This window comes from Hemibagrus wyckioides, unplaced genomic scaffold, assembly GCF_019097595.1.
Source record: "Hemibagrus wyckioides isolate EC202008001 unplaced genomic scaffold, SWU_Hwy_1.0 Contig23, whole genome shotgun sequence".
Lineage (NCBI taxonomy): Eukaryota > Metazoa > Chordata > Actinopteri > Siluriformes > Bagridae > Hemibagrus > Hemibagrus wyckioides.
In genome coordinates this window covers 62,727-78,426 of record NW_026690784.1, presented here as the reverse complement: position 1 = coordinate 78,426, position 15,700 = coordinate 62,727, and the positions used below count along the sequence as shown (strand labels likewise).

At 41.2% G+C, this 15,700-nt stretch overlaps 1 protein-coding gene and 3 non-coding genes across 4 annotated transcripts; 2 read left to right on the top strand and 2 right to left on the bottom strand.

Moving 5' to 3' along the window:
• The first annotated feature begins 752 nt into the window (after positions 1–752).
• trnaf-gaa (transfer RNA phenylalanine (anticodon GAA)) lies at positions 753–825 on the top strand. The gene has a single exon. It is a non-coding gene; the product is annotated as a tRNA-Phe (tRNA).
• Positions 826–3,416: 2,591 nt separating this feature from the next.
• LOC131350134 (origin recognition complex subunit 4-like) lies at positions 3,417–6,015 on the top strand. Its single transcript, XM_058385393.1, has 6 exons — positions 3,417–3,651; positions 3,794–3,884; positions 3,989–4,064; positions 4,150–4,253; positions 5,329–5,511; positions 5,636–6,015. The coding sequence occupies exons 1-6, from the start codon at positions 3,473–3,475 to the stop codon at positions 5,834–5,836; spliced, it is 834 nt and encodes a 277-aa protein (XP_058241376.1). The 5' UTR covers positions 3,417–3,472; the 3' UTR covers positions 5,837–6,015.
• An 8,176-nt stretch (positions 6,016–14,191) lies between these two features.
• Positions 14,192–14,273, bottom strand: trnas-gcu (transfer RNA serine (anticodon GCU)). Its single transcript has one exon. It is a non-coding gene; the product is annotated as a tRNA-Ser (tRNA).
• Positions 14,274–14,599: 326 nt separating this feature from the next.
• trnaf-gaa (transfer RNA phenylalanine (anticodon GAA)) lies at positions 14,600–14,672 on the bottom strand. Its single transcript has one exon. It is a non-coding gene; the product is annotated as a tRNA-Phe (tRNA).
• Between the last annotated feature and the right edge of the window lie 1,028 nt (positions 14,673–15,700).

Here is a 15,700-nt window from a genome sequence, read left to right as displayed (position 1 = left end):
ATTGTTCAGTATGAATGGCAATTGCTAAGGGTTCAATTACCAATGCAAAAAGCAAAGGTGAAAGCTGGGGGCAGTACGGTGGCCTAGTGGTTAGCACTGTTACCTCACTACAAGAAGATCCTGGATTCACATCCTGGGTTTAAACAGGCAGGGGTCATTCTGTGTGGAGTTTGCATGTTCTCCCTGTGCTAGTGTGGGTTTACTCTGGTTTCCTCCCTACTCTTGGTATTACTTCTGTGTTTTCTTTTGTTTAGGGAGATGTTTGTGTCTTCTGTCTAGGAAGAAGCCTAATTGGTTCCCCCAGTCTACTTGGTGCCATGCCCTGCCTGGTCAGCTGACTCCATGCAACCTATAAGAAGACTCCTTCATCACTTCCTGCCTTCAGCCTTGTGCTCACTTGCTTCACCCTTTTGCTCACTTGAAAGCCCTTTACCCCTTAACTGCTCAGCTGTGTAAATGTGAGTTGCTCTGGATAAAAGTATCTGATAAATCTTGTAAATGTAAATGCTACTGTTTGTTTGCAGTCAAATAAATCTGTAGATGCCCTAGTTAACACGATACTTATGTAGCAGTTCCAATCAGTACAATGAAGTACATCTTGCTTTCTGCTGGACAGGACCTTCTGTCTATGCCCTTAAGGAAAAAGCTCTACCGCTTTCTGAAGAAGTTTGCCTCGCCGGTCTGGACGTGGTGCGCAGTCGTGCCGACAAAAACCTGATCACTCACACATACGGGAGAGGCCTGGTAGAGGTGCCGAAATAGCTCAGTTGGGAGAGCGTTAGACTGAAGATCTAAAGGTCCCTGGTTTAATCCCGGGTTTCGGCAGCTGGAGGCAGTGTAGTCAACCTGCGCAGTTCTGCAACTTATGCCTCAGACTTGAAAACAGCAAAACGTGGAAATGGTGCAGGATAAAGATCTGAAAGCCCCCTGGTCTGAGACGAGAGCAAAAAAACTAGGATGCTACAGAACTCTTAGGTTCTCGTTGAATGCTTAGCCTGCACCCTTCAGTTTACGTGACCGCATGCCTCAATACCTGCCTACAAATCATTGAAAGGTAGCCTCCTAGCCCGCACGCCATTAGAAAACCCCTGCTTTTGACAAGGCTCCTTGGAAGCGTTGCCCCCTGACGAGGTGGCTGAGAGGTTAAGGCGATGGACTGCTAATCCTTTGTGCTCTGCACGCATAGGTTCCAGTCCCACCCTTGTCGTGCGTGTGCTTCCTCTTTACCGCTATGCGCCACACAGCAGCAACTGAATGCTCCCCCAGACAGTCGTGCAGCGTGAAAACAACAGTGATCCGACTACTTTGAAAATCGTGCAGTGTGAACTCGGCATAAGTGTTTCACAACCTTGGGCTGCATTCCCATGCTGGTTGGACACACATGCTGTAAGTTCATATGAACAAGCCACCTCAACAGGAGGTGGAGGATATGGACAGCCAATCCACATTTCAACTCTTTGGAGGTGTGGGTTCAAATCCCACCGCTGCCAGGGTGGCCTTTTGTTCTAAATATTCTCCTAGTGCATGTTCCCGCTCAGTGCTTAATTAGTAAATGAATAATTTCCGGAACAAAACTAGCAGTCTCTCGCCGCTGTGACAAAACGGTGGTAGCGCAATTATAAAGATTATAAAGATTCGTTGCTGAATGGTCTCATGTATTATATTATTCTGTTCCATATCCATGCCAATCATGAATTTAAAAAAATAAATTCTCTCTCTCTCTCTCTCTCTCTCTCTCTATATATATATATAATGAGTAAAACCATCATGGCTTCTCTATTGTTAGCAAAACATCTTGAGGCACCTCATCCTCCGCAACACACCATTCTCATACGCCGCAACCATTTAAGGGCAGTTGTGGTAAAGAGAACTTTAAATATCTCTTATGAATTTAATATTAATTTCAAATTTCCTAAATGTTGATATTTTGCTTTATGATTTGTTTCATTGTAGACAATCAGCAAGTGTGAAAAAAAGCTTTAGCAAAGGTTAGGGTGACAAAGTTCAGGGAAAAATTCTACAGAAACCCAGAACTGCTGGAGGAGTACAGAAGAGGGAGGTTAGGAGAGAGAGAGAGAGGTTAGGTTTGGAGATGTTACAGCAGGTGTAATTAGCAATAAACACCCTACAGTGTTAGGAAATGTACATGAGAGTACACACACACACACACACAACCCTTTAGCCACTACTATAACAGGACTTTGGTGCTGGACTGAGTGGACTGTTCATACTGGGGGAAATTCCCGCCACACTAAGGCATGGAGGTCGTGTGATTCTTAAAGTGACAGCAGCCTAATAAATTTGCTGCACAATTTTGTTATAATTTAGTAATTTAATTACATAATAAATAAACAGTTATTTGTTCTTCTGTTAGTAATTTGTTTGTTTTTTTTATTTTCTTTTTTACTTTACTTTTCAATTCATTTCAAAGACTAAAATTAAGCTCTACCCCACCCCACAACTTCAGGCCCAGTATAGAACACACACACACACACACACACTCTCACACACACACACACACACACACACACACACACACACACACACACAGAGTAAGCATCAATTCTATACTATATGATGATGTATACATAAAATGTTTTTCCCCATGTTATGAGACTAATTTAATGTAATGCTTTCTTTCCGCTTCCAGGAATCAAAAACGAAAACAAACTGGAAAAATAAAGAAAACTGAAGAGCTGACTAAGAAGCAACATGAAAAGAAAAAAAGACAGTGGTCAGTTATTTTTTAGTGCCATGGTAAAATGCTTCATGTTTTTTAGGTAAACGTTGAAATGTTGTCCTGTTTATTCCTGTTTTAATGTTTTTCTTATACAAGGTATAAGAAAAAGTATACAAGGCTCAGTATAAATCTCAGACTAGTATACTTATTATCATTACCCAAATAATTAACCTCATTACTGAAACCTATATATCATTACTGAAACTCATGATTATTAGATGTTAATTTAATTAATAGAGATATAGTACTTTGATTTTAAATGCATGTGCAGAATCTTAAAATGATGTTCTCTCAGGTTTGTCACGTCATTTTGAAAAAATGTCAGGTTTCTTCAAAATATAAAGAAAAAATGTTTGTAAATTGTGGACGGTGTTGCGGTAATGAGAGAAATCAGTCAAAATTTAAAAAACTGTTAAATTAAAAATAAATATTATTTCAGAACTTGAAGTAACTGTGCATGACTATTAATAATCCATTTTTAAAACTGTGAAAATGTATTTGCTTTTCTATCAGTGTTAATGTTTTCACAGTGTTGCAGTAATGAGATTTTTTAGGACTTTTGGAAATTATGTTCAAAAAGGTGTTAAATGGTAAGTAAAAGTTTTTAAATTAATGTTCACAAACACTCCAGACTTTGTTGCTAATGTCTAAAAAAAAACGTTAATTTAAGCATTTTTAAAATTTTCATGTTTGAAATTTTTAAAACCAAGATTTCGTGAGAATCACCCAGATATGTGTGTAAATGTTTGTAGAGGAAGTGCTGGAGTATGCTGTAAAAACATCGATTTTAAAGTACTATCCGCTGTCGTCTGCACTCTGCATGCTAATCTTTGTTTTAAAATTGTTCTTCTGATGTCTGAAGGTCCAGAGAGTGCTGAGGGTAAACCCATGGGCTTGGAATCGAAGTACAAGTGGGTTTTTAGAACAGAATGCACTCTTTATATGAGGTGTCTGCTAAGACCTATATTTTGTAAAGGTGTATGATGTATTCTGTGTGTGTGTGTGTGTGTGTGTGTGTGTGTATGATGTATTCTGTGTGTGTGTGTGTGTTAGGCACCTGTTGGAGCTGTTAAGGAGGACAGCGGTTCACGGTGAGAGTAACTCTTTGCATATCATCGGTCCATGTGGATCTGTTAAAACCATGGTACGAAGATGTCTGTGTGCTACTTCTGTTAGGTTAGGATACACACATGTACTTTACACTAAGCTGTTGTGTGTGTGTGTGTGTGTGTGTGTGTGTGTGTGTAGCTGCTACGTTGTGCTCTGAGAGAGCTGCTGGACTTGCAGGAGGTGAAGATGAATGTCCTGCAGGTTCACCTGAGCAGTGAGTGTTGTGTAAAAGAGCGTGTGTTTAAAAGAGGCTGCTGGTTTAAGTCACGGCTCCGTTCATGGCCGCGTGTCTCGTGCAGGTCTGCTGCAGATGGACGACCGGATCGCTCTGAGAGAGATCACACGCCAGCTTCAACTGGAGAACGTCGTAGGAGACAAAGTGTTGGTGAGTGTGTTCCAGTATTCCTGGAATTCTCGAGTCGTGTATACAGCTGGGACGTTACAGGAGCGGCAACATCACATGATTCAAAAGAAGTGAATGTGAGAGAAACTTGGGAGTGATATTACTGTAACTGATAACCCAGTCTGTCTGTCTGTCAGCCTGCCTGCCTACCTACCTGTCTGTCTGTCTTCTTGCCTGCCTGTCTGTCTGTGCACCTGTCTGTCTGTCTGTCTGTCTGCCTACCTACCTACCTACCTGTCTTTCTTCCTGTCTGTCTTCCTGCCTGCCTACCTGTTTGTCTGTCTGTCTTCCTGTCTGCCTGTCTGTGCACCTGCCTGTCTGTCTTTCTGTCTGTCTTCCTGCCTGCCTTCCTGTCTGTCTGCCTGCCTGTCTTCTTGTCTGTCTGCCTGTCTGCCTACCTGTCTGTCTTTCTGTCTGTCTGCCCACCTGTCTGTCTATCTTCCTGCCTGTCTGTCTGTCTGTCTGCCATTACCTGTTTGCCTGTCTTCCTTCCTTTCTTTCTTCCTGCCTGTCTGCCTTCTTGCCTGCCTGTCTTCCTGCCTGCCTACCTGCCTGTCTGTCTTCTTCCCTGCCTGCCTGTCTGTGCACCTGTCTGTCTGCCTGCCTACCTACCTACCTGTTTGTCTGTCTTCTTGCCTGCCTGCCTGTCTGTGCACCTGTCTGTCTGCCTGCCTGCCTGCCTACCTGTCTGTCTGTCTGTCTGTCTTCCTTCTTGGCTGTCTTCCTTTCTGTCTGTCTTCCTGCCTGCCTACCTGTTTGTCTGTCTGTCTGCCTGTCTGTGCACCTGCCTGTCTAACTGTTTTTCTGTCTGTCTTCCTGCCTGCCTGCCTGTCTGTCTGCCCACCTGTCTGTCTATCTTCCCTCCTGTCTGCCTTCTTGCCTGCCTGTCTTCCTGTTTGCCTACCTGTCTGTCTGTCTGTCTTCCTACCTGTCTGCCTGTCTGTCTGACTACCTGGCTGTCTGTATGCCTACCTATCTGTCTGTTTCTCTGTTTGTCTGCCTGCCTACCTCTCTGCCTACCTGCCTGCCCACATGCCTGCCTATCTGACTGCCCGTCTATCTGCCTGTCTACCTGTCTGTCTTCCTCCCTGTCTGTCTGTCTGCAGGTGATAAAAGCAGCAGTCAGCCAGTGTTCTTCATCCTGGAAGAGTTTGATCTGTTTGCTCATCATAAGAACCAGACGCTGCTGTACAACCTGCTGGATGTTTCTCAGTCTGCTCAGGCTCCTGTAGCTGTGGTGGGACTCACCTGCAGACTAGTATGTACACACACACACACACACACACACACACACACACACACACACACTTAATATACCTGTCACCAAAAAACGCCGCATGTTTATAAAATCTCTGTATTTTTTTCCTGTTTGTTTATTCCAGGACGTTCTTGAGCTCTTGGAAAAGTGTGAGAAGTCTCGTTTTTCCCACAGACAGAGTCACCTGTTGAGTTCTCTGGCTTTCCGTCAGTATCGAGACGCCTTTCGGTCCGAGCTCACGCTGCAGGATGACTTCCCCGACAGCAAGTTCTCTCAAGAGTGGAACCTCTGCGTCTCGGTACGACACACCGCATCACGAACCTGAACTGAAGTGTTACACTGCTCACATGTGAACATACACACTGCTGGAGGAAGCTCACGTGTTTTCCTCGATTGTACATAGCACGTGTTCTCTCTCCTCGTCTTCCTCACCACTGATGATGATGATGATGATGAGGGAGTAATTATAATGATCCAATTCTAACCATGACAACCATGATTTGACCAAGCATGACCAATTAGAGTAAAATAAAAATATCTAATGGCTTAATATATATATATATATATATATATATATACAGGTGCAAAGTTGATTTATTTCAGTAATTCAATTCAACAAGTGAAACTGCTGTATTATATAGAGCCATTACACACAGACTGATATATCTCAAGTGTTTATTTCTTTTAATTTGGACGATTATGGCTTACAGCTAATGAAAACCCAAACTTCAGTATCTCAGAAAATTTAAATATTGTGAAAAAGTTCAATATTGGAGACTCATGGTGTCGCACTCTAATCAGCTAATTAACTTAAAATACCTGCAAAGGTTTCCTGAGCCTTTAAATGTCTCTCAGTCTGGTCCAGTAGGCTACACAGTCATGGGGATAGTCACAGTCACAATAGGAATAGTGAGATTGATGGGTTTTTCAAAGCCATTTCTCCATCCACTCACAGCATCAGAAGTGAGGATGGCTATAGTACCCATGAACAAGGTATGATCTTATGAAACCCTGAGTGTTGCAGTTCATTTATACCTGCAGTTACAATAAATTTAGGCGATTTGTTGTCTTTGTTCTTGACAGCTTGCCTTTTGCCAACCGTGAAAGTGTCAGACTGCTCCTGTGGAGGCACTAAGTTCATTATGTCACCATCTATACTCACTAGTATCTGTCTGTCTGTCCGCCTTTCCATCTATACTCACTAGTATCTGTCTGTCTGTCCGCCTTTCCATCTATCCTCACTAGTATATTTTTATTTTATTTTTATTAGATTATAAGATTTATTAGATGGTTATAGTAGTAGATTTAAATGTTCTTGGAAATAAACAAACATACACAAAGTTGATTTTGAAAATTTAATGAAAATAAAAATGACAATCAGGTCTAATATTTACAATAATGACAGTATAAGTGACACAACAATGTTAGTGAATAATGAAGTGAATTACAATAAAGGTATTAATATTAGATAATATTAATACTAGACATGGCATGGTTAACTAAACAAAACAAAAACAAAAACAAAACCTAGACCTTAGCTTGGACATGGAACCTAGCAAACAAAACCCCAACAGAAACCACGGTACAGATAACAATCATGGACAAGGACACAAACACAAGGATCCCTATTTATAGGGGTAGACATTAGGGCTAATGGGATACAGGTGACACAATCAGGATAGGAACAATAGGAAGGGCATAACAAAAGACACACAAAAGAAGCAGGCTTCCAAGGTTCACCTGCCAGCGCCCTCTCTGGGCCTGGCAGGGAACTGTCCAGCTGTTCCTGATAGGTGGGGCTTTGTTTTCCAAATGACCAAAGCTAACATGTTAAAGATATTTATGAATCTGATATGAAACACTTGCCATGTTGCGTGAATGTATATTTCTTGACTGTGTGTGTGTGTGTGTGTGTGTACACTTACCTTGGCTTGCAAATGCTCGGGATCACTAATCATGTTCATGATCTTGAAATTTTAGAAATCTAGAAATGGATTTCTGCTACCAGTGGAAGCAAGTAATCATCTGCAAAGAGAGAGAGAAAGTGTGTGAGGTGTGTGAAAGAGCGAGAGAGAACAGAAACAGAGGCATCTGATCAGGTAGCATGGGTGGTGGGGCTCAGACTCTCTATGAACTGATATCAAGTACTAAAAACAAATGCAGTTGAAAGCAGGAGTTTGTAGATGTTTTCAGTGGACATGTGATGATAAAAGTGGAATAAAATGCTAAGCTGGAGAGCAGGAGTGTATACGAGCCGGATGAGTGTGTGTGTGTGTGTGTGTGTGTGTGTGAAATTCACAGGCCATCATGATCTGGTCATCTAAATCTGCTAACTCTAACATATAGATCGTCAGCCTCTTCTGGGGTGGTGGAAATTTAGGTACATCCTGGGAACACAGGATATTATTATTATTATTATTATTATTATTACTACACAATATAATTATCACACAATTAGATTAGTACCATAATCCATCATACACTATCTTTAGCATGTAATATTAAGCATGCAGAATATTGTTATTGTTGTGTGTGTGTGTGCTTTTTGTTGTGTTTTGGACCTGAAGTGGAGCCGGAACTCTGATTTCTGAGACAGCTTCCAGAGTTTCCTCTGGGGCAGCTGTCTCAGTAGCTTCCACTGGTGCAGTTGCCTCTACTGCTTCCACCCTGTCATCTGAGGCCACTGTCTTCACTGCTTCCACAGATCCCTCTGAGGCAGCTGTCTCAACAGATTCCTCAGAGTTCTCTGGGCCAGCAGTTTCAACAGCTTCCACATTGTTTACTGGGGCAGGAGACCCGGCGGCTTGGACCATCTGTGAGGCAGCAGTGTAGACAATCTGGCTGATGTCCTCTGAGGCAGATGCCTTGGTGCTTTGGACAGTGTCCTTTGTGCAAGGTGTCTCAAGGGTGCTCCTTTCAAACAGGGAGGCAGCACTGGTTGGCACAGTTTTGGTGGTACATTGTACAGTAATGGTGGGGCTCTACGCAGGCACTTTCTGTGGATGGTGAGGTCAATCTTCTTGATAAATTTGCGTGCCTCGACCTTGGGCTCCTCAGCCTTGCGCGCCTCCACCTTGGCCTCCTCGGCCCTGCGCACCTCCACCTTGGCCTCCTCGGCCCTGCACACCTCCACCTTGCGCTCTTCCCAAGACCTGAAGTACTCGATGGTGCTGTAACACAACAGAGAAGCTGCACTTAGAATCTAAACCCTGCTGTTAAAAGTTATGTCCTCGACAGCAAAATTACCACCAGATGTTGACTGAAATACCCTCATAAGACCAAACATATCTCTGTTTCGACAATATAAAGAGTTGCAAAAGAATGCAATTAGTTTAAAAAGGAATGTAAGAAATCCTGACATTTGAACCCTGGCTGGTAAAAAGACACTAATTTACACGTGACTTACACTTGCCGGTCGTTCAGGAGTTTTCCGTTCAGCCGTTCGATGGCCAGCGCCGCCGCCTCCGCTGACTCGTACTGAACGTACCCAAACCTTTTGATTCCACAACCTTCAGGAGAAACACAGCGTGTCAACACACAACAACACACTAATCATGAAACACAGATATTCAGCTATTCATATATATATATTCATATATAACAGCTCAAAGCTCGAACCTTGCATGACACGATCCTCCCGAACACAGAGAAAGTGTCAAACAGGGAGGTGCAGTCAATGGACCAATCAAGGTTCCTGATGAATATGTTCCCTCCCTTGATGGGCTTGGCGGTGGGTTCCCAGTTAGACCACATGACACGCATGGGTCTCCCCAGGAGGATTTCAAAATTGAACATGTCAATGGCTCTCTCAGCTGAGGGAACAGAAATAAACCATTCATTTTTAATTAAAGTCTATTATAGTCTATATATAACTCATCCAAATATCTTTTCATATCTTTTTAGTACCATTTAAAACATGACCATATCCATATAGTAAAACTATAAAATACTACAGAAGTTACACATGTAGCCTTAAATCTGCTGCAAAAACAGGTAAGAAACAGTGTAGAAAAAAGAAAAGGTTTGTTTTACCGTCAACTTTCGCTATCGAAAGTTGACGTACGCGTATCCGAGAGGAGAGCCGGTCTTCCTGTCCCTGCAAATGTGGACAGATTGGACGTGTCCTGCAGGTCTGAATCTATTAGAAAGTATCACCTCTGATACTTCAGGGTGAAGTTCAGTGGTGAAATGCTGCTAAACGCTGTAAAATCGCTGCTACACAAGGGGCACTGTTTCTCTGTCGATAGCTAAAGGTGGTCTGAGGATGGTTGCTATGTACGTCGTCAGGTGATGTTCTGAACAGAATTCAGAATTCTACATGATGCCAGTTGGTCACATGACCTCATGACATCATGTAAGCAGTTAACATTAAACAGTTAAGTTCCAAACCCCAATAATGAATCCAATTCAAAATGGCTTTTAATATTAATATAGAAACACTGTATAGGCCTGGACAGGAAAGAGGCTGAGCTGCAAATAATCCCCAAAAAACATTCACTGACTATATTTTCAATGCATAGATATTAACCTAACGTAAACACTACTCTTTCAAGCTGCATTTAAACTGCATTTTGGAAGGTCAAACTCCAGGACACCATTGAAGGTCACTATATGGAGAAAAATCTGAAATGTTTTCTTAAAAAAACATCATTTCTTTAATGAAGAAAGAAAGACATGAACATCTTGGATGACCAGGGGGTGAGGAAATTATCAGTAGATTTTTGTTCTGGAAGTGAACTTCTCCTTTAAAGGATCTGCTGCTAACATCTTGGTGCCAGATACCACAGCACACCTTCAGGGATCTAGTAGAGTCCATGCCTTGACAGGTCAGGGCTGTTTTGGCAGCAAAAGGATGACCAAAACAATATTAGGCAGGTGGTCATAATGTTATGGCTAATTGGTGTAGAATTTTTTACTAATTAATGAACATCTTTTGTTGTTGTTGTTGTTGAGTTGCATCCAATATTGTGGAACATCACCGAAGCAAATTATCCACATTATTCCAGTTATAAAGGATCATGATCTCACCAAACTCTTGATTTTTTGCTCTTAAAGTTTTAGACCAAAATCTAAAACATATCCTGTTACTGAAAATAACACAAACAAACCTTATTAGAAAAACACTAAAACTGGAGACTCCTTCCAAATATATTACACATTTCCTCATGAAAAGCTTCAACATATCACCAGCCACACCCTTTTTATTAACGAATGAATCTGACCAATCAGAATCAAGCATTTACAACATTACTATAGGATACTGTAGCTCTGGAACAAAGCTGCACTTTTTATCCGTCACACACAGTTTACACAGATAGACTGTATTATCTGTAATGATGCTATAATTATCACATCAGCCAAATCAGGGTTCTCATACCCACCGCATAAAGATCTTTTTCTCTGTCTCTCTCTCAGTATGTTTTAAGTACGTCAGGAGGAACAGTTTCAAATGCCAGTTGATCAGTTTTATATTTGGTCAGGCAAAAATGGCGATATACCTGTGTTTGCACAAAACACAGACTGATGCAAAGAGAATTTTCCTCAGACTTGTTAAATCAAGAATTTTAATTGATTTTAATTTCTACAGAAAGATGAATGATGTGAAGATGTTTGAGACAGTGTGGTGTCATGCTAATGCTCTGTGCTCTGTAGCAGAAGAGAAACCCTGCTTTGCACCAGAGCTAAACTAAATCCACCATTCGCTGATGTCTTAACTTAATTTATTGAAATATTTTAAAATGTATTTATTGAATTACTGAGTCACCCTGATTTTACCACATATTATGTGACTTATGTGTAAATAAAAGGATTGTAAAAGTCAAAGTCTCTCTCTTTCTCTCTCTCTGTCTCTCATGGATAAGGACACCAGAAGAAGAAGAAACAGCAGCAACAAATAAATGACATTGTCCCCTATTCAGGGCTGACCACAGTTTAAAAACCCATACTATGATGTCCTTCAGTTTTCGTGACACGGGTAAAGAAAATAATTGCTCAGTTCGATTCTGTGTATAATGACCCACAGGCATCGGGCAGTGATTATATATTTATACAAAAGCTGTACTTTTGTAATAAAAAGCATTTTTATTATTATATGTATGTTATATTTCTATAATGTATATTTTTAGCCTTTATATATTTTTATTTTACTCCTGCTTGGTCAAATCGTGGTCGTCATGGTTATGTTCAGAGTTGTCCACTAGAGGGCAGCAGAGATTTTGTTCCCCCCCCACCATATATACACAGGTGTATTTGAATAAATTAGAATATCATCGAAAAGTTGATTTATTTCAGTAATTCAATTCAACAAGTGAAACTCTATAGTATATAGATTCATTACACACAGACTGATATATTTTTTATATATTTTAAGTGTTTAATTTTTTTTAATTTTGATGATTATGGCTTGCATCTAATGAAAACCCAAAATTCAGAAAACTAGAATATTACACCAATAAAAAGCTAATTAAAAAAATGATTTTCAACACAGAAATGTTGGACTACTGAAAAGTATGAACATGTACAGCACTCAATACTTGGTCGGAGTTCCCTTTGCATGAATTACTGCAGCAATGCGGCGTGGCATGGAGACGGTCAGTCTGTGGCACTGCTGAGGTGTTATGGAAGCCCAGGTTGCTCTGATAGCGTCCTTCAGCTCTTCTGCGTTGTTGGGTCTGGTGTCTCGCATCTTCCTCTTCACAGTACCCCATTGATTCTCTATGGGATTTCTATGGGATTTCACAGGGTTTGCTGGCCAATCAAGCACATGGACACCATGGTCCTTAAACCAGATATTAGTACTTTTGGCAGTGTGGGCAGGTGCCAAGTCCTGCTGGAAAATGAAATCAGCATCTCCATAAAGCTGGTCAGCAGAATGAAGCATGAAGTGCTCTAAAACCTCCTGGTAGATGACTGTGGACCTGATAAAACACAGTGGACCAACACCAGCAGATGATACGGCTCCCCAAACCACTCCCCAAACTTTACACTGGACCTCAAGCAACTTTGGATTTTTTGCCCCTCCTCTCTTCCTTCAAAGTCTGGGATCTTGATTTCCAAATGAAATGGAAAATTTATTTTCATCTGAAAAGAGGACTTTGGCCCACAGAGCAACAGTCCAGTCCTTTTTGTCCTTAGCCCAGGTAAGACACCTCTGATATCGTCTCTGGTTCAGGACTGGCTTGACACAAGGAATGCGACTGACTCCAGCTGCAGTCCACTCCTTGTGAATCTCCCCCAGATTCTTGAAGGGGCTTCGTTTCACAATCCTCTCAAGGCTGCGGTTATCCCTGTTGTTTCTGCACCTTTTCTATCACACTTTCTTTCCATTAAAATTTTATTAACGTGCTTGGACACAGCACTCTGTGAACATCCAGCTTCTTCAGCAATGACCTTTTGTGTCTTACCCTCCATGTGCAGGGTCTCAATGACCGTCTTCTGGATGTCTGTCAAGTCAGCAGTCTTCCCCATGACTGTGTAGCCTACTGGACCAGACTGAGAGACATTTAAAGGCTCAGGAAACCTTTGCAGGTATTTTAAGTTAATTAGCTGATTAGAGTGCGACACCATGAGTCTCCAATATTGAACTTTTTCACAATATTTAAATTTCTTTAAAATTTAAAATTCACAGTTTTAAAAATGGATTATTAATAGTCATGCACAGTTACTTCAAGTTCTGAAATAATATTTATTTTTAATTTAACAGTTTTTTAAATTTTAACTGATTTCTCTCATTACCGCAACACCGTCCACAATTTACAAATATTTTTTCTTTATATTTTGAAGACACCTGACATTTTTTCAAAATGATGTGACAAACCTGAGAGAACATCATTTTAAGATTCTGCACATGCATTTAAAATCAAAGTACTATATCTCTATTAATTAAATTAACATCTAATAATCATGAGTTTCGGTAATGATATATAGGTTTCGGTAATGAGGTTAATTATTTGGGTAATGATAATAAGTATACTAGTCTGAGATTTATACTGAGCCTTGTATACTAGTCTGAGATAATGCAGAAAGAAACAGATAATATTTACACAATCATGCATTCAAGTTCAAAACAGTTTTATTGTCCAGTGCTTCAAAAATACAAAAGCCAAAAATAAAAAAAATTAAGAAAAACATTAAAACAGGAATAAACAGGACAACATTTCAACGTTTACCTAAAAAACATGAAGCATTTTACCATGGCACTAAAAAATAACTGACCACTGTCTTTTTTTCTTTTCATGTTGCTTCTTAGTCAGCTCTTCAGTTTTCTTTATTTTTCCAGTTTGTTTTCGTTTTTGATTCCTGGAAGCGGAAAGAAAGCATTACATTAAATTAGTCTCATAACATGGGGAAAAACATTTTATGTATACGTGTGTGTGTGTGTTCTATACTGGGCCTGAAGTTGTGGGGTGGGGTAGAGCTTAATTTTGAAACGTGGACTGGCGGTCCATATCCTCCACCTCCTGTTGAGGTGGCTTGCTCATATGTGTGTGCATATATGTTACAGCATGTGTGTCCAACCAGCATGGGAATGCAGCCCAAGGTTGTGAAACACTTATGCCGAGTTCACACTGCACGATTTTCAAAGTAGTCGGATCACTGTTGTTTTCATGCTGCACGACTGTCTGGGGGAGCATTCAGTTGCCGCTGTGTGGCGCATAGCGGTAAAGGCGAAGCACACGCACGACGAGGGTGGGACTCAAACCCACGCGTGCAGAGCACAATGGATTAGCAGTCCATCGCCTTAACCTCTCGGCCACCTCGTCAGGTGGCAGCGCTTCCAAGGAGCCTTGTCAAAAGCAGGGGTTTTCTAATGGCGTGCAGGCTAGGAGGCTACCTTTCAATGATTTGTAGGCAGGTATTGAGGCATGCGGTCACGTAAACTGAAGGGTGCAGGCTAAGCGTTCAACAAGAACCTAAGAGTTCTGTAGCATGCGAGTTTTTCTGCTCTCGTCTCAGACCAGGGGGCTTTCAGACCTTTTACCTTTCAGGGGCTTTCAGACCTTTATCCTGCACTATTTCCACGTTTTGCTGTTTTCAAGTCTGAGGCATAAGTTGCGCAACTGTGCTGGTGGACTACACTACCTCCAGCTGCCGAAACCCGGGATCGAACCAGGGACCTTTAGATCTTCAGTCTAACACTCTCCCAACTGAGCTATTTCGGCACCTCTGCCAGGGCTCTCCTGTATGTGTGAGTGAGCAGGTTTTTGTCGGCATGACTGCGCACCACGTCCAGACCGGTGAGGCAAACTTCTTTAGAAAGCGGTAGAGCTTTTTCCTTAAGGGCATAGACAGAAGGCATGGTTGCCTTACACCACTCAAATCCCACGCTACCTGAGGGCGGCGGTGGGGTTACGCATGCGTGGTAAGAAGATGACCAAGTCATTCGGCCAGACAAGGAGGAAGCCTGGCACGGGCACTACAAATGGTCTGCCGTGCGACTAACACGCCTTCCGCTTCACCAGCTCTACAGGAGACATCTAACCATTCCCAAGGAAGGAGGGAGCTCGGCCTTGGCTCGCGGCCGGTCACTGACCTTGAATGGTCTCGGCTTAAGGCCCCGTGGTCAACCGCCACCCCTGTAGCCATGGGCGGAAGGAATGCTTCTGCTTAAAGAAGAATAAGAAATGTGTTTGAATCCACATTTTCTGAAGGTGGCTATATTATTATTACTATTATTTTTTAAATTATTTTTTAACCAGTCTGCTCTGATAAAAATATTCAGCCTGATCTACCTAATAAAAATAATTATGTAGTTCAAGTAAGACTAGTCTTTGTATTTATTACTTAATTTTCTATATGTAAGAAATACTTCTTGCTCTAAATTTCTGCATTTCCTTAGTCATTATTTTGGGTTTGCTCTACTTAACTTTGAGAGTTTTAAAAGTGTTTTTTTATTGAAACTTAAACCTAATTTTTTTTAAAGCTTCCATATTACTTAACTTTGAGTGGACCCTACTTTGTTTTTCTAAATGTACTAGTCACATTTGAAAGTTACATTTACTCCCATTTTCTGGTCAGGAACTAGGCATTTCCTATGCATTACAGGTAAAATATGAATTGTGTAATTATGCATTTTGAAATGCAACTTCACCCAGCACAAGAATAAAAGGAAGGAGATTTTTTATTATATGCACACACTCATGAACAGTCAGTTCTTCCAAAATGCACTTGGTCCTGAATTTACACAACA